The 25,290-nt window shown below is 40.5% G+C and overlaps 1 protein-coding gene across 5 annotated transcripts in view; it reads right to left on the minus strand.

Moving 5' to 3' along the window:
• The window catches only part of CSMD1 (CUB and Sushi multiple domains 1), a 2,034,404-nt gene that overhangs the window by 326,298 nt on the left and 1,682,816 nt on the right, over nucleotides 1-25,290 (minus strand). For all 5 annotated transcript variants that reach the window (XM_031669914.1, XM_031669913.1, XM_031669915.1 and 2 more), the window contains one exon: nucleotides 6,593-6,795. In XM_031669914.1, the coding sequence (XP_031525774.1) occupies nucleotides 6,593-6,795 (203 nt within the window). The remainder of the gene's footprint in view (nucleotides 1-6,592; nucleotides 6,796-25,290) is intronic.

The following is a 25,290-nucleotide window of genomic DNA, read 5'->3' on the forward strand; positions in this document are numbered from 1 at the left end:
GTTTCTGCAATCCTGGAGCCACTGGCAGGATGGAGTCAACTTTACCAAAACAGGGAAGACGACAAGGGGACCAGGATTGGGAAAGGCATGAAGAAGGGCCGCCGTGGTTGAGTTTCAGGTGTTGAGTTGCCTCTCTGCATCTCTGCAGCAAAGCAGAGACGTCAAGAAGGCAGGTGGATGCTCAGGGGAGAAGGCTGGGAGGCTGACTGGTGTTTCCTAAGGAGTACCAGCGAATTGGGTATTGATTAACTAGTAATGGGATTGGGGGGATGGATTATATCCAAAGGTTACATTAAACCACACGGAATTGCCAACATTCCATCATTTCTTACCTACAAAAATGACAATTGTATACAGTTCAAATTGGTACACATGGAAAACTGAGTAAAAGAAAAGTAAGGAAGTGTCATTTCTGTAGAAACTTTCATGGGTATCTTAATGTTTGTTGCTTCTTAAAAAATATATGGATAGAGAAGAAAGGAGACCCAAGGACAAGCCCTCCTGGCATCTGATCTTTAGAGTTTCCAGGGAAGAAAGATGTGAATCAGCCAAAGAGCCAATGACAGAGTGGCCCTTGGAATAAGGAGGAACAAGAGAGAATGATAAGATGAAAAACAATTGAAGACAGTGTTTCAAGAAGAAAGAGTCAAGTAAGTGTTTAAAAAGCTCCAACGTAACGTGGAATTACAAGATAGAGAGGTAGTGCAACCCTGATGTTAAATTCTTGTTTAAAATGTACTTTCAAACTGTGCTTGGGAAAAATATGGTAATTCAAATGTCTTCAAGAAAACAAATATTCAGATGACTGTTTTCTCTCCAATAATTTAATCACACCTCTAATGCTTATTTCACATGTTATTGACATAGAATCAAGTAAAAATAGCCTACCAAGAAATCTAATTTAATACAACTGAATAAATGTCATTTTTGCTTGGCAACAATGGCCACGCTTAAAACATCAATCATATAAGGAAAACATTTCTTTTTGAGTTCTATTGACGAATGTTTAAAATCATAACTAATTCCAATGTTTTATATTATAAAATTAGCATGGTTTATGAATCACAACACAATCTAATTTATAGGTAAAGTTCCTCATTGTTTTTGGTACCAGGTTCATAAAGACAAATAAATGAGAGATTTCCATCCTCCCACCTACAAAAGAGCAGTGACGGCTTCTTGGGTGTGATGGACAGGCTCTTTTGCACTTTGTGAAGAGTTTCCCACCTTTGGCTTGGAAAGACACCAGCTTGATGTAGTTTCATAGCTGGATTCCCCAGTGAGGGGAGGAAGGTGGGTGGAGCGAAGGGGACAAAACAGCCCCATTTCTCCTACAATGAAGCAAGGTTCCTGGGTCGGGTTCTTAATTATGACTGAGGGGTTATAGGAATCTTCTTTTCTAAAACTAGAAAACCAGGACATGCGATTTACACTCCAGGTGTAGGAGTCAAATGTTTATCAGGTGTAGGAGTCAAATGTTTATCAGGTTCTCAGGGAGATGGAGACTGGTGCCCCATTCTCAATGGTTCCCAGAAGTGGCAAGCTACCTTTTGTGGAGAGTGGCTGAATGACTGGCTTTAGGGTGGTCAGACCAGGGTCTTCGTGTTCTAGCCCAACATCCTTAGAGAGAACCACATGAGATGAATTACTGTGACTGTCCAGACCAGTGGCCCCCAAATGAGAGCAAGAGGGAATATAACGACTAGGGCAGAGGTAGAACCAAGTCCCTCTCTGTACTCACCTCACTGAATCATCCTGCAATTCCCTGGCCATCCAACACTGGCAGCAGGTTTTAAAAACAGAGCGGTATTCGACTTCCTGTCAACTCAAATGCATGGGAGCCAGAACTGGATACGATTTGTCTTAGGAAAATGACTTATTTTATAGCCATGATTGTAGCACACTCATGGCCATTTCATACGCTTGCCAAGGTCCTTTACAGAACTGTATTATTTTAAATCCCACATGACACATATGACACACTCCCAGTGGGATAATTTGAGTTTCTTGCCTAAGGTTGGGTTTGGAAATTCTAGGAAGAAGGGATTGTGTTAGTCTCCTCTCATGCAGCTAATAAAGACATCCCTGAGACTGGGTGATTTATAAAGGAAAGAGGTTTAATTAACTCACAGTTCAGCACAGCTGGGGAGGCCTCAGGAAACTTACAGTCATGGAGGAAGGTGAAAGGGAAGCAAAGCGCCTTCCTCACAGGGTGGCAGAAAGGAGAAGCGCAAGCAGGAGAAATGCCAGACACTTATAAAACCAATGGATCTCATGAGACTCTCTTATTGTCATGAGGACAGCATGGGGGCAACTGCCCTCATGATCCAACCACCTCCACCCGGTCCCACCCTTGACACATAGGCATTATGGGCATTACAATTCAAGGTGAGATTTGGGTAGGGACACAGAACCAAACCATATCAGGAAGGTTACTTGGAATTAGTACAGAAATCTGGAAAGAGGTGGTAAATGCGGCAGCTTGAGCAAAGCAGTCCGTGTGGATCATGGGGTACAGCGGACTCCGGGGTACCTGAAGAGAGGGATACGAGGCCTCTGTGCCTTGACATGCCCTCCTACCCCAGCTCTTCACCCTTGCTGGAGCTCCTTATTGGAAGAACCCAATACAGGTTTGCCTTGAGAGCCACAGAGTAGTTAAAGGAGGAGAAAATAGTAGATTTGGGGGCCAAAGGGAAAATAAATGACATCTAGGGTGGAATTCTGGAAGAAAGCAATGTCCTTAGAAATTGATACTCTATCCTCATTTCATAAATAAAGTAAAAATAACAGAGACAAAAGGTCAGTCTCAAAGCATTAGAGGTCAAGATAGAAACTCACATTTCCAGAATTATAGTCTAGACTATGCTTTTTAAATGTTGTACCACTCTAAGTTTTTATATCTTGTTTTTCCTTTCAATAAACTTCTAAAGACAATCTTGCAGAAACTCCTTCATTTAAATGCCTCAGAGTCAAAGTTATATTCTAGCTCCTAAGTGAGTATTTCTCAAAATTTATACCAGAATTGGGATTTATTAACTAATGACAGGGCTGGAGGGATGGATCCTATCCAAGTGTTACGTTAAAACATGTGAAATAGCCAGCATTCAATCATTTTTTGCACACAAAAATGACAATTTCATATGATTCAAATTAGTACACATGGAAAACTGAGTAAAATAAAAGTAAGCAAATATCACTTCTGTAGAAACTTTTATGGTGTCTTCATGTTTATTTCTTCCTAAACATTCATATATTAATTAATTATATGAGAAGAAACATGTCCATGATCCTCAAATAATTATAATAAAGGGTCTTCTTTTTTTTTTTTTTTAACCCAAGTTAGAAAGATGTTCTCTGAAGAGAGAATCATGAAGAACATATAGAAAAAAAGAAGTGATGACCAGGTTTCAACAGTCATTGTTAAAACAGGAAGATTTTAAAAGGCCAGGAATAAAACGAAGTGCATTCTTTCCACACAATCCAGGTACCCTCTTCTCAGATATCCAGTCAGGTGAACTGAAAATGTATGTCCATACAAAAACCTGCACACAGATTGTTTATAGTTAGTTTTAGGCATAATTGCCAAAATTTTAAAGCAACCCAGATGTCCTTCAATAAGAAGATGGATAAACAGGCTGGGCAAGGTGGCTCACGCCTGTAATCCCAGCACTTTGGGAGGCTGAGGCAGGTGGAGCACCTGAGGTAAGGAGTTTGACACCAGCCTGGCCAACATGATGAAACTCTGTCTCTGCTAAAAATATAAAAATTAGCCAGGTGTGGTGGTGCATGCTTGTAATCCCAGTTACTCGGGAGGCTGAGGAAGGAGAATCCCTGGAACCCAGGAAGTAGAGGCTCCAGTGAGTCAAGATTTTGCCACTGCACTCCAGCCTGGGCAACAAAGCAAGACTCCATCTCAAGGAAAAAAATAAAAAGGGTAAATAAATTGTGGTATAACCAGTCAACAGAATATTATTCGGTGATAAAAAGAAATGATCCACAGAGCCATGAAAAGACCTAGAGCTTGAAAGTATCTTACTAAGTGAAAGAAGACAACGTGAAAGACCACACGCTGCATGATTCTAACTCTATGACTTTCTGGAAAAGACAAAACTGTGGAGACAGTGAAAAGAGTGATTGCCAGGAATTAGGAGGAAGGGAGGGATGAATAGGCAGAACACAGGGGATTGTTAGGGCAGGGAAATGACTCTATGTGAGGCTATGACTACAGATGCATTTTTCCAAACTGATTGATGTGGTTTGGATCTGTGTCCCCACCCGTGTTGAACTGTAATCCCCAGTGTTGGAGGTGGCGCCTGGAGGGGTTGACTGGATCATGGGGGTGGTTTCTAATGGTTTAGCACCATCCCCCAGTGCTGTCTCGTGATAGAGTTCTCACGAGATCTGGTTGTTTAAAAGCATGTAGCACCTCCTGCTTCACTCTCTCTTCCCCCTTCCCCAGTCATGGAAGATGTGTCTGTTTCCCCCTCCCCTTCCGCCAGGATTGTAAGTTTCCTGAGGCCTTCCCAGCCGTGCCTTCTGTACAGCCTGCTGAGCTGTGACTCAATTAAACCTCTTTTTTTGATAAATTACCCAGTCTCAGATAGTTCTTTACAGCAATATGAAAATGGACTAATATACCCATGGAATGCAGAATACCAAAAGTGAGCCCGGAGAAAACTGTGGCTATCGGCTGATAATGATGGGCCAGGGCAGGTTCATTGGCTGCAACAAATGGACCGCTCTGTGGGGATGCTGACAGTGGAGGAGGCTGTGTGCTGTGGACAGAGAGCGCGTGAGAACTCTGTGCCTTCTACTCCATCTTACTGCGAGCCCAAAACTACTCTAAAAAAATAAAACCTGTTGAAAAAAATGCCTGGAAAATACAGAATGGAAAGAAGAGGATAATCTCATAACTTTCTCAACTTTTTTGTTTTGCCAAATAAGGCCAATGAATCACAAATCTACCATCTGCTCTTGCCACCATTTCAAAAGATTAAGAAAATTTTATATCACAACGAAAAGCAAGAGTGACATAATTTTGGAGTAAAGGACTTTTTTTTTTCCTCAAAGGCAGGAGAGCTGGAACACTCTTACTTTCATATTTTTGTGAAGGACCAGTGAAAATTTTACCGTGTACAAGTACTATTCCACAGGCACATGTTTGCAAGTTACCGCTTCAGAGCACAGTGAAACCAGAGGTAAAAAATTGTGCAGACTATAACCTCGATTTTATTAGCAACCTTTTAAAGCATTAAATTGACCGAAGTCAATTTTCTTATGTAAATCCTAAATATGACTTGCCAGTGATCTGCCAAGAGATAAATTGAATCTGAACGTGTTTGTGTGCAAATTCTACTTGTTTTATGATGACGGCTGACCTTGTGTGCCGCCCAATTATATAGCATCTCTCCACGGTGCCATCCGGAGGGCAATAAAAGGCTGAACTGCCACAGAATATCTCCATTCCTTCCTTCTTCGGAAACCTTTCATCAAAAATGGGCTAGACAGCAAAGATGGGAATTATCATTAGGAGATAATAGTCCATGTGTGCAAATGTGGTTTCACACTAGTAATTCAGCAGAGGTTCCTCTGTCATATTAGCTTCTTGAAACTTTATCCCTAAGGTGGAAAAAAATTCAAGGACCGTCCTGAACTGGGAAGTTGCGAGTAGAGAATCAAAGCATGTGTGATTAGCAGGTTGTTTGCACAGAGACTTCATTACATAAACAAGGAGTCAGACTGAGGCATGCAGAGAACCTGGAATCGGGGCTGGGTTAGGGGAACCCTGAAGACAGGCTTTACATTTATGTAGAGACCCACATCTGTCTTGTATCCAAGTCTAGACATTTACTGACTAATTGAAACCTTTAAAGTTATACATTTTTTTTTCATATAACTAAGTAGGTCCGTTGCCTGTCCTGACCTTATAATGAACAGATTTCCCTAAAACAAATTGTTCCTTTGATATTGACAGTGTTCAGAACACACTACTCCAAAGTATGCAGTTTTGAGGAAACTACAGAAGCAGCAAAGCCACTCCAGCCTCCGCTTGCCCTTCTGCCCTGAAGCGGACCATAGAATAATTATCTGGCCTTCCTCGGAAGCAGGTCATGAAACCTTCATTCCAGAAGGGCACCCCTAGGATGCAGAGGACAGGAATGAAGACATAGACACACAGGGAAGAAGCGGAGAAAAGAAGCCTTGTTAAGTTCCTCCCAGTTTATCACCACTAAATCCTATCTTTTCATCCTCTAATCATACTTCAGCACGACTGTCCATTAAAACACACAATTTTCTGTCTTTCTTTGGGTCTTCATTTCTGAAGGTTCCAGTGTCACGCAAAATGCACATCAAATAAGTTTGGTTATGCATTTCTCTTGTTAACCTGGCTTCTGTTATTGTGGCCTCAGCCATGAACCCAGCAATGGGGGAAGAGAACTCTTCTCTGCAACGTGCGTTTTCCTAACTTCAAATCAGGCTCAACACATTGCATCTGTGTAAGGAGACGCTGGAGAATACAAATGAAGGGCGTTCTGTGTTCATGGCAAGACTCTGATATCAAGGTAAAGACAAAGCAAGCTGTGCCACCTACTTGAGAACTGGATGGAGAAGCCAGACTTGCTGATGAAGAAGTCGCTGTCGAACTGCAGGGTGAGTGAGTTGAAGGTGCTGTGGATGTCCTCGGGAAGGGCAGAGCCACTCCACTCCTTCAGCAGGATGTCGCTGTCCACTGGCCCGTCCCAGACCTTGAGGATGTCATGAGCCATCTCCGTGTCGAAAACAATGAAATGGAGGCTGCAAGAGAGAACACAGTAGCGCTACTTCCCGTGCATCCAACGTGTCCTCACCCCAAAGCTGTAACGTAAGCGAGCTCATTTCGCTTTCACAAAACCCCCACCAAAATGTGCCTCGGTGTTGTCTGACAACGAAGGAGGAGGAAAATGAGGCTCACCGAAGTTAATTCAGGAGTGCAGACTGGGATAAAGCACACAGGACCTCAGTCTGTCATGGATGCAGAGAGATAGGTGAGCTAGATGCTGAGCTATCCGTTTTAGGATAAAAGGATTCCTTTAGAGACTTCCAGATCTATATTTATAATGCAAGCTTTCTACGGCACACAGACTAAGTATAAGTTTGGCATTGACAGGTGTATTTGAAGCAGATCTAAGGCAGCTTTGGCGCAGTCAGTGTTGTTCACGCAATGCCCCGCTAGGTGGCAGCAGCCACACCAGAGAAAAAAGCTGACACCAGAAGGACATTTTCTACCTGTATCTGAATGGTCTGCTCTGGTGTTGTACTTGTTGCTAAAAATTCTATTTCAAAACCTCATTATTTAAAATACCAACACAAAGGCAAAAATGGGTAATACAAACTCCCTTCTTTATAAAATTTTACCATACTTCTATTTACTCCCAGGTATTTTTCAGAGTGACTGAAAATCTCTGCCGGAGGGACTCATGTTCAGAGGCAGCAGGATCTATGTAGTCCTATTTACGGCCGTTGAATCAAAAAGGGTTTAGCTAAAACACCAGCAAAAATTAGCAGGCCCTGAATGGGTCTGATTTACAGTTTTCTATTTCCTGCATATTGCACACCGATTGCAAGGGAGGTAAACTCACAGTGGACGACAAACAAAAACGCGACCCGCGAGTCTCAACTGCTTCGTTTTGCACATATGACATATTTAAAGAAAACACTTATGTCGCCTTGTGTAAGGTATGGAATGTGTGGTGTATTTTTAAAATAATCAAGATAAATCATTAAACATAGAGGAAAGTACAGCAGATCGTAGACCTTTATTTTCCTACTGCCACCAGGGTTAACATTTTGCCCTATTTGCCTCAGAACTTTTTTAATTTTCTTTTTTGAGATGGAATCTCGCTCCCCCTCCCAGGCTAGAGTGCAGTGTCATGATCTTGGCTCACTGCAACTTCCACCTCCTGGGTTCAAGTGATTCTCGTGCCTTAGCCTCCCAAGTAGCTGGAATTACAGTTGTGAGCTGTTACATCCAGTTATTATTATTGTTATCTGTATTTATAGTAGAGATGGGGTTTCACCATGTGGACCAGGCTGGTCTTGAACTCCTGACCTCAGGTGATCCACCCACCTTGGCCTCCCAAAGTGCTGGGATTACAGGTGTGAGCCACCACGCCCAGCCCAGAACTTTTTATGAAACAAAATCTTATATATGCAACCATTTTTAGCCTCCACTCTACCAAATCATTGGTTCTTTCTCTTATCACACACTCTAAAGTTGTAATATAATATTCCCATTTATATTTTTATAAGCTTCATATGTGTGTGTGTATTCATATCCCTAAAAAAAATATAGTACTACTGTCTAAGAGTAGTTACATATTAAATATCACTTGACACGTGTGTGCTTCTATCACTTTCAATTTACTTTTATTTATTTATTATTTTATTTACGTTTTTTGAGACAGAGTCTTGCTCTATTGCCCAGGCTGGAGTGCAGTGGTGTGATCTCTACTCATTGCAAGCTCTGCCTCCCAGGGTCACACCATTCTCCTGCTTCAGTCTCCTGAGTAGCTGGGACTACAGGTGCCCGCCACCAGGCCCAGCTACATTTTGTATTTTCAGTATAGAAGGGGTTTTACCGTGTTAGCCAGGATGGTCTTGATCTCCTTACCTCGTGATCCACCCACCTCGGCCTCCCAAAGTGCTAGGATTACAGGCATAAGCCACTGCTCCTGGCCTCAATTTGCTTTTATACTGACTATTATGGGAGAGACTGTTATACTAAAAAAATGTAGAATTTTGTCAATTTACTTTAAAACTGTAAGTGCTTTATTTTCCTAGTTCCCTACTAAAGGGTAGTTTGTTGCTACTTTCTAATTTTGACAAACGGTATCGCACTGGATATTCCACTGTACTGATCCAAGGATCTTTCTAGGCCGGCATGATAAAGCAGATTTGCTAACTCGCTCTCCCTTGGGATTCTAACTGCTTTGGTCCAGGGTAATGTATGAATGCCCTTGTTTTATTATATCTTTAGCAATACCTGATTACCATCAGACTAAGAGTTGTACAAATAGAAAATCTGATGGTTGTGGAATAGTGTCTTGTTTCAATTCGTTTCCCTGATCACTCATAAAGTTGATCATCATTTTGCATCTATAAGACATCCCCTTTTTGATTTAGTTCAATAATTCAACATTTACTGAGCACCAAGAGTGTACTGAGTGCACTTCGAGGAACTTTGCATACATCTGCCGAGTCCTGCCTTCATGGAGTTCGTGTTGTACAGGGAAGAGACAGGCAAACTACAGCATCCATAATAAATGAGTGAAGAATATGAAATGTTAGTAGGTGGTAAATGCAATTGAAGAACTACAAAAGTAGAGCAGAAAAAGAATCACTGGGAATACTAATTCTTAGGGGAGGAACGAGAAGGCGAAGTATTAAATAGGGTGGTAAGGTTAAGACATCTTGGTGGAGGGAGATTTGGGTGGAGCCTTGAAGGAGTTAAGGGTGTTTGTCTTATCCTGGTAAGAATTCAGCCAAGCAAAAGCCCCACATAAGGGGCTTACCGTCAGCATTTGAGAACACCCAGGAGCCAGTGCAGCCAGAGCAGAGAAACGGGGACTGGGAAGGAAGAACTGAGAGCAGAGAAGAATGGGGGTTGTGAATTGGATGGTGCGAAGAGAGGTGCCTATGCATAGAGGGCTTTATAGGCTGTTTTAAGGATGATATACCAATGCAGGATGTTTAGTGAGTCCTCACCAACAATTTAAAGAACTGTTCCTGCTAGCTCTGTTGACAACAAGCCATGGAGGGAAAATTACACTCTGTCAACGTTCTGAGTAATCTGAGAAAGTGGCGTATGTGCTGAGATGAGCTGAGCGTGGAGGTAGCGAGGCACTGGTCAGGTCCTGGATACATTTCGAAGGGAGAGAAAACAGGCTTGGAAGACGTGTGCCTGAGGTGAGCATGTGCCGACCCTGTAAGTTTGTCCCTAAGAAACCAGAAAAGTGGAGTTGTCATCCACTGAACTGAGAAACGGTGCAATGTTTATGGGATGGGGAAAATCAGAGATCCCATCTTGCACCTGTTGAGTTTAAGTTGTCAACTAGATATAGATGGACGGGTATGTAGGAAGCTGTTCATGTGAGTCTGGAGTTTCAGTGAGAAGTCAGAGTGGAGAAAATAAACATGTATGTCTTCAACAAAGAAATGGTTTATAAACTATGGGACTGGATGAAATCTTCGAAGGTCTTAGGTAGAGAAGAGAAGAGGACTATGGATTCCGAATTACCTGGTCACATACGTTTGCCATTAAGCAGAAAGCATCCTAGAGCTGGAAATAATTCTAATGAAAAATGTCCAAGTCTTTCACCCAGAAAACTGCAAAACATCATTGAGACGAATTGTACAAAACCTAAATAAATGGAGAAGTATATAACATCAAGGACCAGAAAGTTCACTACTGCAAAAGATGCCAGTTTTCCCCAAAATGATCTATTGATGTCATGGGACATCAATAAAAATCCAGGCAATTTCTTTTGTAAAATGTTACAAGTGTTTCTGAACTTCATGTGGAAGTGCAGAGGGCCAAGAATAGTTGCAGTGATCTATATAAAGAACAAAGCTTGATTATCATACTGGGTATCAAGATGTATTATAAAGTAAATCAGGAATTTAGTTAGGCTTTGTACTAGATAGGCAAATAGATCAGTGGAATGGAATACAGTTTGGAAACAGATCTATACAGATCTAGTTTTCTAGTTAATTACTAACTTTGTGCTATAGTGCAATAAAGAAATACATCACTTTTCAACAAATTGTCAACTGAACTTAACGATGGACAAAAATCTGTGACACTTCACTCTCCACACCATACACAAAAATTTATCCCCAATGGAATACAGATGTGAATGTGAAAGGTAAATTAAGTTTTCTAGAAGAAAACCTAAGATAATATTTGTATAGCTTTGGGCAGGGAGGATCTAGCAACCTGGACACAAAATCACTGAAGCCAACCTTAACAAAGTTTGTGGCATCGTGTACATTTAAATGTAGTTTAAAAATTTGTGGTTAGGCGCGAAGATGGCTGACTAGGAACAGCCCCAGCCTCCAGCTCCCAGCGTGAGCGACACAGAAGACGGGTGATTTCTGCATTTCCAACTGAGGTACCAGGTTCATCTCACCGAGGTGTGTCGGACAGCGGGGGCAGGACAGTGGGTGCAGCCCAAGGAGCGAGAGCCGAAGCAGGGCGAGGCATCACCTCACCCGGGAAGCACAAAGGGGAAGGGAATTCCCTTTCCTAGCCAAGGGAAACCGTGACACACAACACCTGGAAAATTGGGTCACTCCCACCCTAATACTGCACTTTTCCAAGGGTCTTAACAAATGGCACACCAGAAGATTATATCCCGTGCCTGGCTCAGAGGGTCCCACGCCCATGGGGCCTTCCTCATTGCTAGCACAGCAGTCTGAGATCTAACTGCAAGGCAGCAGTGAGGCTTGGGGAGGGGTGCCCGCCATTGCTGAGGCTTAAGTAGGTAAACAAAGCTGCTGGGAAACTCGAACTGGGTGGAGCCCACTGCAGCTCAAGGAGGCTTGCCTGCTTCTGTAGATTCCATGTCTGGGGACAGGGCATAGCTAAACAAAAGGCAGCAGAAACCTTTGCAGATGTAAATGCCCGTCTGACAGCTTTTAAGAGAGTAGTGATTCTCCCAGCACGGAGGCTGAGATCTGAGAGTCAACAGATTGTCTGCTCAAGTGAGTCCCTGACCCCCAAGTAGCCTAACTGGGAGACATCCCCCACTAGGGGCAGACTGACACCTCACACCTCCCACAGCTGGGTACACCTCTGAGACGAAGCTTCCAGAGGAACAATCAGGCAGCAACATTTGCTGTTCAGCAATATTGACTCTTCTGCAGCCTCTGCTGCTGATACCCAGGCAAACAGTGTCTGGAGTGGACCTCGAGCAAACTCCAACAGACCTGCAGCTGAGGGTCCTGACTATTAGAAGGAAAAATAACAAACAGAAAGGACATCCACACCAAAACCCCATCTGTACGTCACCATCATCAAAGACCAAAGGTAGATAAAACCACAAAGATGGGGGAAAAGCAGTGCAGAAAAGCTTGAAATTCAAAAACTCAGAGTGCCTTTCCAGCTCCAAAGGAATGCAGCTCCTTGCCAGCAACGGAACAAAGCTGGATGGAGAATGACTTTGATGAGTTGAGAGAAGATGACTTCAGACAATCAAACCTCTCCGAGCTAAAGGAGGAATTACAAACCCAGCGCAAATAAACTAAAAACCTTGAAAAAAGATTTGATGAATGACTAACTAGAATAACCAATGCAAAGAAGTCCATAAACGAACTGATAGAGATGAAAACTGTAACACGAGAACTACATGGAAAATGCACAAACTTCAGTAACCAACTTGATCAACTGGAAGAAAGGGTATCAGTGATTGAAGATCAAATGAATGGAATGAAGCAAGAAGATAAGTTTAGAGAAAAAAGAATAAAAAGAAATGAACAAAGCCTCGAAGAAATATGGGACTATGTGAAAAGACCAAATCTACGTCTGATTGGTGTGCCTGAAAGTGACGGGGAGAATGGAACCAAGTTGGAAAACACTCTGCAGGATATTATTCAGGAGAACTTCCCCAACCTAGCAAGACAGGTCAACATTCAAATTCAGGAAATAGAGAGAATGCCACAAAGATACTCCTCAAGAAGAGCAACTCCAAGACACATAATTTTCAGATCAGATTCACCAAAGTTGAAATGAAGGAAAAAATGTTAAGGGCAGTCAGAGAGAAAGGTCGGGTTACCCACAAAGGGAAGTCCATCAGACTAACAGCAGATCTCTCGGCAGAAACTCTACAAGCCAGAAGAGAGTGGGGGCCAATATTCAACATTCTTAAAGAAAAGAATTTTCAACGAAGAATTTCATATCCAGCCAAACTAAGTTTCATAAGTGAAGGAGAAATAAAATCCTTTACAGACAAGCAAATGCTGAGAGATTATGTCACCACCAGGCCTGCCCTACAAGAGCTCCTGAAGGAAGCACTAAACATGTAAAGGAACAACCGGTACCAGCCATTGAAAAAATGTGCCAAAATGTAAAGACCATCGATGCTAGGAAGAAACTGTATCAACTAACCTTAAACGTAAATGGGCTAAATGCTCCAATTAAAATACACAGGCTGGCAAATTGGATAAAGAGTCAAGACCCATCAATTTGCTGTATCCAGGAGACCCATCTCACATGCAGAGACACACATAGGCTCAAAATAAAGGGATAGAGGAAGATCTACCAAGCAAATGGAAAACAAAAAAAGGCAGGGGTTGCAATCCTAGTCTCTGATAAAACAGACTTTAAACCAACAAAGATGAAAAGATACAAAGAAGGCCATTACATAATGGTAAAGGGATCAATTCAACAAGAAGAGCTGACTATCCTAAATATATATGCACCCAATATAGGAGCAGCTAGATTCATGAAGCAAGTCGTTAGAGACTTACAAACAGACTTAGACTCCCACATAATAATAATGGGAGGCTTTAACACCCCACTGTCAACATTAGACAGATCAACCAGACAGAAAGTTAACAATGATATCCAGGAATTGAACTCAACTCTGCACTAAGCAGACCTAATAGACATCTACAGAACTCTCCATCCCAAATCAACAGAATATACATTCTCCTCAGCACCACATTGCACTTATTCCAAAATTGATCACATAGTTGGAAGTAAAGCACTCTTTAGCAAATGTAAAAGAACAGAAATTATAACAAACTGTCTCACAGACCACAGTGCAATCAAACTAGAACTCAGGATTAAGAAACTCAATGAAAGCTGCTCAACTACATGGAAACTGAACAACCTGCTCCTGAATGATTACTGGGTACATAACGAAATGAAGGCAGAAATAAAGATGTTCTTTGAAAAAAATGAGAACAAAGATAAAACATACCAGAATCTCTTGGACACATTTAAAGCAGTGTGTAGAGGGAAATTTATAGCACCAAATGCCCACAAGAGAAAGCAGGAAAGATCTAAAATTGACACTCTAACATCACAATTAAAAGAACTAGAGAAGCAAGAGCAAACACATTCAAAAGCTAGCAGAAGGCAAGAAATAACTAAGATCAGAGCAGAACTGAAGGAGATAGAGACACAAAAAACCCTTCAAAAAATAAATGAATCCAGGAGTTGGTTTTTTGAAAAGATCAATAAAATTGATAGACCACTAGCAAGAGTAATAAAGAAGAAAAGAGAAAAACCAAATAGACGCAATAAAACATGATAAAGGGGATATCACCACCGACCCCACGGAAATACAAACTACCATCAGAGAATACTATAAACACCTCTACGCAAAGAAACTAGAAAAGCTAGAAGAAATGGATAAATTCCTGGACACATACACTCTCCCAAGACTAAACCAGGAAGAAGTTGAATCCCTGAATAGACCAATAACAGGCTCTGAAATTGAGGCAATAATTAATAGCCTACCAACCAAAAAAAGTCCAGGATCAGATGGATTCACAGCCAAATTCTACCAGAGGTACAAGGAGGAGCTGGTACCATTCCTTCTGAAATTATTCCAGTCAATAGAAAAAGAGGGAATCCTCCCTAACTCATTTTATGAGGCCAACATCATCCTGATACCAAAGCTTGGCAGAGACACAGCAAAAAAAGAGAATTTTAGTCCAATATTCCTGTTGAACATCGATGCAAAAATCCTCAATAAAACATTGACAAACTGAATTCAGCAGCACATAAAAAAGCTTATCCACCATGATCAAGTGGGCTTCATCCCTGGGATGCAAGGCTGGTTAAACATACACAAATCAATAAATGTAATCCAGCACATAAACAGAACCAAAGACAAAAACCACATGATTATTTCAATAGATGCAGAAAAGGCCTTTGACAAAATTCAACAGCCCTTCATGCTAAAAACTCTCAATAAATTCGGTATTGATGGAATATATCTCAAAATAATAAGAGCTATTTATGACAAACCCACAGCCAATATCATACTGAATGGGCAAAAACTGGAAATATTTCCCGTGAATACTGGCACAAGACAGGGATGCCTTCTCTCACCACTCCTATTCAACACAGTGTTGGAAGTTCTGGCCAGGGAAATCAGGTATGAGAAATAAATAAAGGGTATTCAATTAGGAAAAGAGGAAGTCAAATTGTCCTTGTTTGCAGATGACATGATTATATATTTAGAAAACCCCATCGTCTCAGTCCAAAATCTCCTTAAGCTGATAAGCAACCTCAGCAAAGTCTCAGGATACAAAATCAATGTGCAAAAGTCACTAGCATTCTTATAAACCAACAACAGACAAACAGAGAGCCAAATCATGAGTGAGCTCCCATTCACAATTATTTCAAAGAGAATAAAATACCTAGGAATCCAACTTACAAGGGATGTGAAGGACCTCTTCAAGGAGAACTACAAACCACTGCTCAGTGAAATAAAAGAGGACACAAACAATGGAAGAACATTCCATCCTCATGGATAGGAAGACTCAATATTGTGAAAATGACCATACTCCCCAAGGTAATTTATAGATTCAATGCCATCCCCATTAAGCTACCAATGACTTTCTTCACAGAATTGGAAAAAACTGCTTTAAAGTTCATATGGAACCAAAAAAGATCCCACATTGCCAAGACAGTCCTAAGACAAAAGAACAAAGCCAGAGGCATCACGCTACCTGACTTCAAACTATACTACAAGGCTATAGTAACCAAAACAGCATGGTACTTGTATCAAAAGAGAGATGTAGACCAATGGAACAGAACAGAGCCCTCAGAAATAATACCACACATCTACAACCATCTGATCTTTGACAAACCTGACAAAAACAAGAAATGGGGAAAGGATTCCCTATTTAATAAATGGTGCTGGGAAAACTGGCTAGCCGTAAGTAGAAAGCTAAAACTCGATCCCTTCATTACACCTTATAGAAAAATTAATTCAAGATGGATTAGAGACTTAAATGATAGACCTAAAACTATAAAAACCCTAGAAGAAAACCTAGGCAATACCATTCAGGACATAGGCATGGGCAAGGACTTCATGTAGAAAACACCAAAAGCAATAGCAACAAAAGCCAAAATTGACAAATGGGATCTCATTAAACTAAAGAGCTTCTGCACAGCAAAAGAAACTACCATCAGAGTGAACAGGCAACCTACAGAATGGGAGAAAATTTTTGCAATCTACTCATCTGACAAAGGGCTAATATCCAGAACATACAAAGAACTCAAACAAATTTACAAGAAAAAAACAAACAACCCCATCAAAAAGTGGGCAAAGGATATGAACAGACACTTCTCAAAAGAAGACATTTATGCAGCCAACAGACACATGAGAAAATGCTCATCATCACTGGCCATCAGAGAAATGCAAATCAGAACCACAATGAAATACCATCTCACACCAGTAAGAATGGCAATCATTAAAAAGTCAGGAAACAACAGGTGCTGGAGAGGATGTGGAGAACAGGAACACTTGGTGGTGGGACTGTAAACTAGTTCAACCATTGTGGAAGACAGTGTGGTGATTCCTCAAGGATCTAGAACTAGAAATATCATTTGACCCAGCCATCCTATTACTGGGTATATACCCAAAGGATTATAAATCATGCTGCTATAAAGACACATGCACACATATGTTTATTGCAGCACTATTCACAATAGCAAAGACTTGGAACCAACCTAAATGTCCATCAATGACAGAAAATGTGGCACATATACACCATGGAATACTATGCAGCCATATAAAAGGATGAGTTCATGTCCTTTGTAGGGACATGGATGCAGCTGGAAACCATCATTCTCAGCAAACTATCGCAAGAACAGAAAACCAAACGCCACATGTTTTCACTCATAGGTGGGAATTGAACAATGAGAACACTTGAACACATGACAGGGAACATCACATACCAGGGCCTGTTGTGCGGTGAGGGGTGGGGGGAGGGATAGCATTAGGAGATATACCTAATGTAAATGATGAGTTGATGGGTGCAGCACACCAACACAGCACATGTATACATATGTAACAAACCTGCACGTTGTGCACATGTACCCTAGAACTTAAAGTGTAATAAAAAAGAAAAAAAAATTTGCTATCCATAAAGAAAAAAACGAGTAAAAATTATTATGACTCATTGGAATTAAACATCTGTGCTTATCAAAAGAAATAATTTCAATATAAAAAAATGGGCAAAAGACTTCAACTGGCAAAATTAATAAGAGGATATTCAAAAGGTCAGTAAACGTAAAAAAGTGTTTTCCTTGATCAATCATCAGGGAAATGCAAATAAAAACCTTTCACACACCCAGTAGAATGGCTAAAATGAAAAAACAATCCATCCCATTGTTGTTTAGAAGGTGAAGTTCCTGAAATTCTCTCATATACACCCTTTCAGGGAGTGAGGATAAGTATAACCACTTTGGAAAACTGATAGCACCTAATACTGCTGAAGGTAGGATTCACCATTACTCAGCAATTCTCGGCCTCAGTATATACCCATGGAAAAAGCATACATACATTCACCAGGTAACATGTCAAACCATATTCAAAGCAGCACAGTTTGCATTAACTCCAATCCAAATGTCCATCAGCACCCAGAATGGATAAATAAATTATAACAAATAAATTATACCATGAAATATCTAATGGTATCAATAGGTGTGAAGGTTGAGGAAATCAAGCAGACACAAAATGAATCATACTGTACAATTCTCTCTCTCTCTCTCTCTCTCTTTTTTAAGTCAGAGTCTTAATCTGTTGGCCAGGCTGGAGTGCAATGGAGTAAGATCAGCTCACTGCAACCTCTGCCTCCCTGCCTCAAGCAATTCTCCTGCCTCAGCCTCCCAAGTAGCTGGGATTACAGGCATGTACCAACACAACTGGCTAATTTTTGTATTTTTAATAGAGACAGAGTTTCACCGTGTTGGTCAGGCTGGTCTTGAACTCCTGACCTCAGGTAATCTGCCCGCCTCAGCCTCCCAAAGTGCTAGGATTACAGGCGTGAGCCATCGTGCCTGACAATTCTCTTTTACATAAAATTCAAATTCAGCAAAACTCTTCTGAAGTCTGAATAGTAATTGTCCTGGAGAAGAGAGAATTTGAATAGAGCTCAAAGGTCTATCCTGGTCCAGGTAATATTCCCTTTCTTTATCTGAGTTCTAGTTACATGGGGGTGTTTCTTTTGAGAACAAGCTGCACTTCTAATTTGTGCAGTTTTTTTTGTTTTGTTTTGTTTTGTATTTTTTAGTTGAGACGGGGTTTCACCGTGTTGGCCAGGATGGTCTCGATCTCCTGACCTCGTGATCCGCCCGTCTCGGCCCCAAAGTGCTGGGATTACAGGCTTGAGCCACCGCGCCCGGCCATAATTTGTGCAGTTTTTATGTTATATGCTAATGAGAAGCTTACACAGACAAACAAACATTCACCCTGGTACCATGGAGTTTTGCCATCTTGGAAAATGTCTTGTGACTCCAACAAAAAATATGATACAACAAAATTTAAACGTAGATAAGTATCAGTCATTTTTTATTCAAATGTAAAATTGTTGAAAGTCAAAATGCCAGACACTATTCCACTAGGTAAAGGAAGTTAAAAAATGGAGTGAGGACAGGCACAGTGGCTCACGCCTGTAATCCCAGTATTTTGGGAGGCCGAGGCGGGTAGATCACCTGAGGTCAGGAGTTCGAGACCAGCCTGGCCAATATGGTGAAACCCTGTCTCTACTAAAAATACAAAAATTAGCTGGGCATGGTGGCAGGCATCTGTAATCCCAGCTACTTGGGCGACTGAGGCAGGAGAATCGCCTGAACCTGTGAGGTGGAGGTTGCAGTGAGCTGAGATCGCGCCATTGCACTCCAGCCTGGGGGACAAGAGCAAGACTTTGTCTCAAAAAAAAAAAAAAAAAAAAGAAATGTGGTATCATTGCTAAGGAACTCTGTGATATCAGATACAGGCACACGAGGAAAAGTACACACCCTGCAATGCACAGTGTCCCAAGGTCTGGCAGATACAAGAAAAGCACGCCACCATGCAGAGGACATGGGTCTAATTCTGCCTCCACGGAGTCTGGGAAGGCTCTTGTCCAGCCAAGAGCAAGCAGGAAAGGAATCCAGGGAAAGGAGAGAACTGGAAATGCAGGTAGGAGGTGAAGTGCAGAGAGAAGAGGAAGTCACTAACCAAATGTACTCACATGCCAAAAAAGTCAACATAGGAAAGGTATAAACAAATATAACCAATAAAATGTTATGCAGATTTTTTTTTTTTCTGGCCAGATTGTTAAAAAGCCTTTGTCCCGTTTCAGAGAGAATGTGGAGACAACCCATTTCCATGTACTGCTGGTGGTATATCTACTCCTTTTAGAGGCAATTTGGTAATGGCTATAAAAATTCAAATGTGCAAACATAGCAAGTGCAGCTCTAGAAATTCATCATGAAAAGTGCCCTGGAGGTGACACGCAGGGAGTATGGTAGCATTACTTATAACGGTGAAAAAATTAAAAGCAACCTGAATATTCCAAAAGGGTGTAGTTTAAATAAATTATGGCACATTCAGGCAATGGAATACTATCCCATAACTAAATAGGATGAGGCAGAATTACAAATTTGGATGTAAACATTTGACCATGTTTATTAACTCAAAATAAATGTTCAGAATAACATGGCATAAAAAATAATTAAATAAAAAGATAAATGAACAAATCAAATTTTATTTGTTTGTATTTGCATAGAAACAATTTTAAAAAGCTCTATCACCTTTTCAAGGGTAGTTTTCTTTGGTGTCTAAGATTACAGAAAACTACATGTAGGGTGTTTTGTTTTTATCTGCAGCACTTTATTATTTCAAAATAAAGAAAAATAAATAACCATAAATTACATCAAAGAGCTTATCCTGCACATAATGAGCGGACAAAATAGTTTTTCTTTTTATAGCAAGCTCAGGCAAGTGAAATGACTAGCTCTACTTTATAGAAAGACTTGTACACATGAGGATGTTCACACCCTTTGACCCAGCAAACAAATTTCCTAGGCATTTATTCTAAGGAATTGTATAAATATAAGCCAAGATTTACTTACAAGACTACTCGTTACATCATTATGCACAACATGAAAAATTAGAAATGGCTGGGCGCAGTGGCTCACACCTCTAATCCCAGCACTTTGGAAGGCCGAGGCGGGCGGATCATCTGAGGTCAGGAGTTCAAGACTAGCCTGACCAACATGGCGAAACCCTGTGTCTACTAAAAATACAAAAAAATTAGCTGGGTATGGTGGCATATGCATGGAATCCCAGCTACTCAGGAGGTTGAGGCAGGAGAATTGCTTGAACCCAGGAGGTTGAGGTTGCAGTGAGCCCAGATTGCATCACCGCACTCCAGCCTGGACAACAGAGTGAGACTCTGTCTTAAAAAAAAATAATAATAATAGTAATTAAAAATGGTATAAACAACCAACAAGTGAGACAATGTTTAACGATACATGTCCACACCACAGAATATACATTGATACATATAAGACGTTTGCCAACATGTTAATGTTGATGTCTATAGGGGAATAATGCATGATTTCTTCACAGTTTTAAAACATTTTTTCAAAATCTCTATATAGACATTAGTTTTATAGACATAAACATACATTTTTAAAATAAAGTAAACAAACCATATTGCTTGGAGTAGGAGCAGTGAGTGCAAGGCGGCCCTTGCAGGGCAGTTAGTGAAGATGCCTGGTGAGTTAGGAGGGTCTGCCCAGTGAAGAAGCCAGGTAGTGGGCAAGGAGGAGTGTTTGGGAGGTTTCAGATGTGGTCTAAATGAAAAATGAAGATCACAGGAGTGTGGGAGCTGCGGAAATTACCCTGGAGGTGTTGACATGTGGATATGATATTAACAGAGATTATTAGTACAGAAGGAAGGTAACTGATGGAGAGAAATGATATCAGGGAAGAACACAGAGTATTTCTGGATGGGGTAATAAAAATGAATTTTTGAGGTTGACATTTTAATTGGGCCCTAAGAGATGGGAAGAAACTGGAGGTGAGTCAATGAGGAGAAACTCAAGAGACTGTGTGTAAAGAGAGCACCTCAGTAGCACAGGCTGTGGTCAGAGATCAATCAAGGTTCCTTTGTCCTGAAGTGTAAAGTATCCATGAACAGCCAAAGATACACCTGGAAAGCCACAGTTAACCAAATTCGAGAGAGTGTGATGGTTCTGGGTAAGAAGCTGGTGCTTGTCAATATACAGCGGGGGTGTTTGAGAGACTGGAGAGAGTAAAGGATGGATTTGGGAAGGTCAAGTGAGAGAAGACTAAAGTCACAGGAAAGTCATGGGAATTAATAATGGTGGATAAGAAGAAAGGAAACAGAGATGGAGAAATGACAGGGCTTTGGTTTCAGATTCCATGCATTATTTTTTTCAGTGCCTTGTCTAAAGAAATCTCATATAATTTATCAAAAGAATTCCATGAGATATACAGTCCTATCTTCATTGTTTTAGCTGGGAAGTTATTGGATATTGAGGGAGGAGAAATAAGCAACATTAGAAAATAACACTGAAGACTAAAGTCTCCCGCCCCTTGGAGGGAGGCAATAACATGAATAGAGAATGATGACAGTAATGATGAAATAATGATGACATGTGAGGAGTTGGGAACACATGATGAGCTCTGAGGAGAGATGTCAGGGAAGTTTGGATCAGCTTCCACCATTTTATCTTTTGTGCTTTTCGGATCCTGAAATATCTCTAGAAGTTTCCTTAATGTTTTTTCCTGGAGTCACTTCCGGGACATCGCTCATCACAGCATCTCCTCCCTTACACTCCTACGTCCACCTTGGCTGAGTTCCCCTGGCTGCCTATCCAAGGTCTCTCCCCACAGCAGTGGCGATGTTCCTACCTCAGCTATTTCTCCTGTAATTCCATTTATGTGTGATTTGAGTTTCACTTCCCATGGTATCACTTCTCATTGCTTCCCTGCATGTCCTATCTTTTCTGGGCAATTCCTTCTGTGGAAAACCCCATTTTGTAAGACATCAAGTGCACTGATCACTGGGAGCAAAGAAGACAATACAACTACCCTCTTTGCTGTCTGTGCATGCACTGAATAGCAGGCGGCCCTGTGAGTAGTCACAGGCAGATGTTGAAAGAGGAGATGGGATCTGTCACCAGTGATGGTGATGTGCCTTGCTATCCGTACAGTGATCTGGAAACTGAAGAGCTCAGAATTTATCCTTCATGCATTTTCTCGCAGTCTATTTACTGCGAGTCATTTTCTCGCAGCTGAAATGTGAGTGGTATGGTCGGGAGCTGGTGTTATTGAACTAATCTGTGGCAACTGAAAATATGTGTCAGAACTTTGCAAAGTGAGGGGGGTTGCAGGTTTCTTCCCTCTGACTCAGGCTCTCCTAAATGTCTGGTGAGGTGATCCATACCCAGCAACTGCTCCCAGAACCCCAGGTTAAGGGGGTCTGGAGTAGCAGCCATAGGCATAGGGAAAGACTGTAGACTTCTACAACTCTTTTATTTCATGGCTGAAATTCACTTAACTTGTTATTTTTTTGCATTATCTGTGAAAAATAAGGGAAAAGTCTACAGTGATCTTGACAGGAATGGAGAAATTGGAGATGCTTTTATTCCTGACTGGCCCCATACCTGTCTGTCATGTCACGAAAATTCTCCCACCCATGGTCTATGTACAGAGGCTGGACATGGAGACTGGGGATAAATGTGTAGTTTTCCGCTTGGTATATTTCTTACTGGGATCTGGAAGATTGATCAGAAGTAGATTAATATTCCTAGATCTCCAATGCAGGTTTCACTCTAATCTCTCTACAACCTGATGCTGCCAGAAAGAAAATCCAGGGCAGGACAGCCAGCAGAACACCGGAGTTGTCAAACCACATATTATGTTTTCTAAAAGTCTGCACAGGAATGCTTTTGACAACCTTGATACATTTTTGATAGGCCTCCAATGTTTTTCATACTGTGTGAGCTTATTAAAAATAATTCCCTTCAACTATACTACCAAATGCAATTTCCTGCTAACAATTAGGAACAGAAATACATTCAAAGTGAGCTTTCCAGACAATTACACTGGCAGAAAAGCAATTAAAACTTAGGAACAATGTACACATATGGTTATGTAAAACATAGCTTTTAATGTTGCTAGCTGAAGAAGTTTATAATCCTGTTACTTCTGTTATATAAAGCATGGCTGTGCCCAGCAGTGAAATATGCTGGATCTCTTAGAGAAATGTTACCATATAACTTTCAATGGGGCTAAATTTTCTACAATGTCTTGTGATTAGACTTTTAATTAAATTTGGCTCAGGTAACTGCTTTATAGCATATATGTTAAAAATTACAAATTCTTCCAGCCCCAGCCCCATAATAATAACTATTTTGGGGTATTCTGTTATCTCAAACAAAGAGGAATAGCACTATATCAGCAGAAATTGCTCTGGGCCTCAATGAAATCAATGTAGCCCTGCAATAATTGGCCTAAAGTATTGAAACCAGCCTTTTCATATTTTCCAAGATCCTGCTGTTTATTCATTCCTTGAGACTGAAAAATATTTACATTAAGATATCAAAGTATAAATGCATAGTAATGATTATATTTATATTAAGACATTTTAAATAGCTAAATTAATCCCTGTGTTCATATTTATATGACTGATGTATTCCTCATTTTCAAGTTAACATTGGAGGTAATATAGACTATATTACCATTGAAATAAATAAGACTTAGAAACCATGCCAGCTAATATCAAGGCTAAGACCAGACACCATTTTTCTGAGTATTAGTACAATTTTAAGTACATAATATACGATTTTAGTATATTATGTACTTTTAATTATGGTTTTTCCAGATCACCATACTAAAAATTGCATTTATATTCTTAATGAAGAGTGGTTCAATCATCAAAAACATTTTGGGATTAAGTTGAATGTCAATTGAGGAAATTCATGATAAATATTTGATGCCACCTTCTTAACTTGCTTGTTGGGAAGAAATTTATGCTTTAAATTTAATAGATGTACTTACAAATTTGATAGTGTATACCCTCATATTGAAAGATACGTATAAGAAGAAAATTTTTCAAAGTCAGTTCATGCTATAAAAACTGGACATTTTTTATTAATTCAAATCTTTTTAAATTAATTTATTTTCTCTTTTTTATTTTTATTATTATTATTTGAGATAGAGTCTTGCTCTGTTGCCCAGGCTGGAGTGCAGTGGCGTGATCTTGGCTCGCTGCAAGCTCCACCTCCCGGGTTCCTGCCATTCTCCTGTATCAGCCTCCTGAGTAACTGGGACTACAGGCGCCCACCACCATACCCGGCTAATTTTTTGTATTTTTTAGTAGAGACGGGCTTTCACCGTGTTAGCCAGGATGGTCTCGATCTCCTGACCTTGTGATCTGCCCGCCGCCTTGGCCTCCCAAAGGGCTAGAATTACAGGCATGAGCCACCACACCCGGCCTATTTTCTCTTTTTTTTATTAAAATGTTAACAAATTATTAGATTCATCTGCAAAGAGTGAATCCATCACTTGGTTTGCATTTAGAGAAAGACGGTGCTCACTCTAATTCCAGTAAATTAAAGCACAAAGGAAATTGTGAGAAAAACAAAAATGTGAAATTCTAAAAGAAGATAAATTATTTTTATATAAAGTCACTCCATTATCATAGATGATTTCTACAACTTTTCAAAATCAAAGCCAGTGGAGTGGTTTTTACATTTCTCAAATCTAGTATTTGTGAATTCCAAGTTAAGGACTAATATTTAATTTAATTTATTTATTTAGTTAAGACTGCAGTAGTGTGATCATAGCTTACTGCAGCCTTGACCAACTGGGCTCAAGACGTCCTCTTGCTTCATCCTCCCAAAGTGCTGGGATGAGAGGTGTGAGCCACTATGCCTGGACTATTTATTTCCACAGAAACATGCCTTTATTGATTTTCATGAGGAATATGAAATATTAAATTCTGTTACTCAGATATACCTTAATGTTCAATAGATCAATAAGCATCAAATTATTTATCTTAAGGGCATACACTAATTTTAAAATGAGTTATTATAAAATAGTATGTGCTGTGGTTTTCCTGTCTCCACCAAAACTCATGCTGAAATTTAATTGCCATTGTAGCCATATTGAAAGTGGGAGCCTTTAGGAGGTGATTAGGTCAAAAGAACTGGGCCCTCATGAAGGGAGTAATGCTGTTATCATGGGAGTGAGGTGGCTACAGTGGGAG

Source organism: Papio anubis, chromosome 8 (assembly GCF_008728515.1).
Source record: "Papio anubis isolate 15944 chromosome 8, Panubis1.0, whole genome shotgun sequence".
Classification (NCBI taxonomy): Eukaryota; Metazoa; Chordata; class Mammalia; order Primates; family Cercopithecidae; genus Papio; species Papio anubis.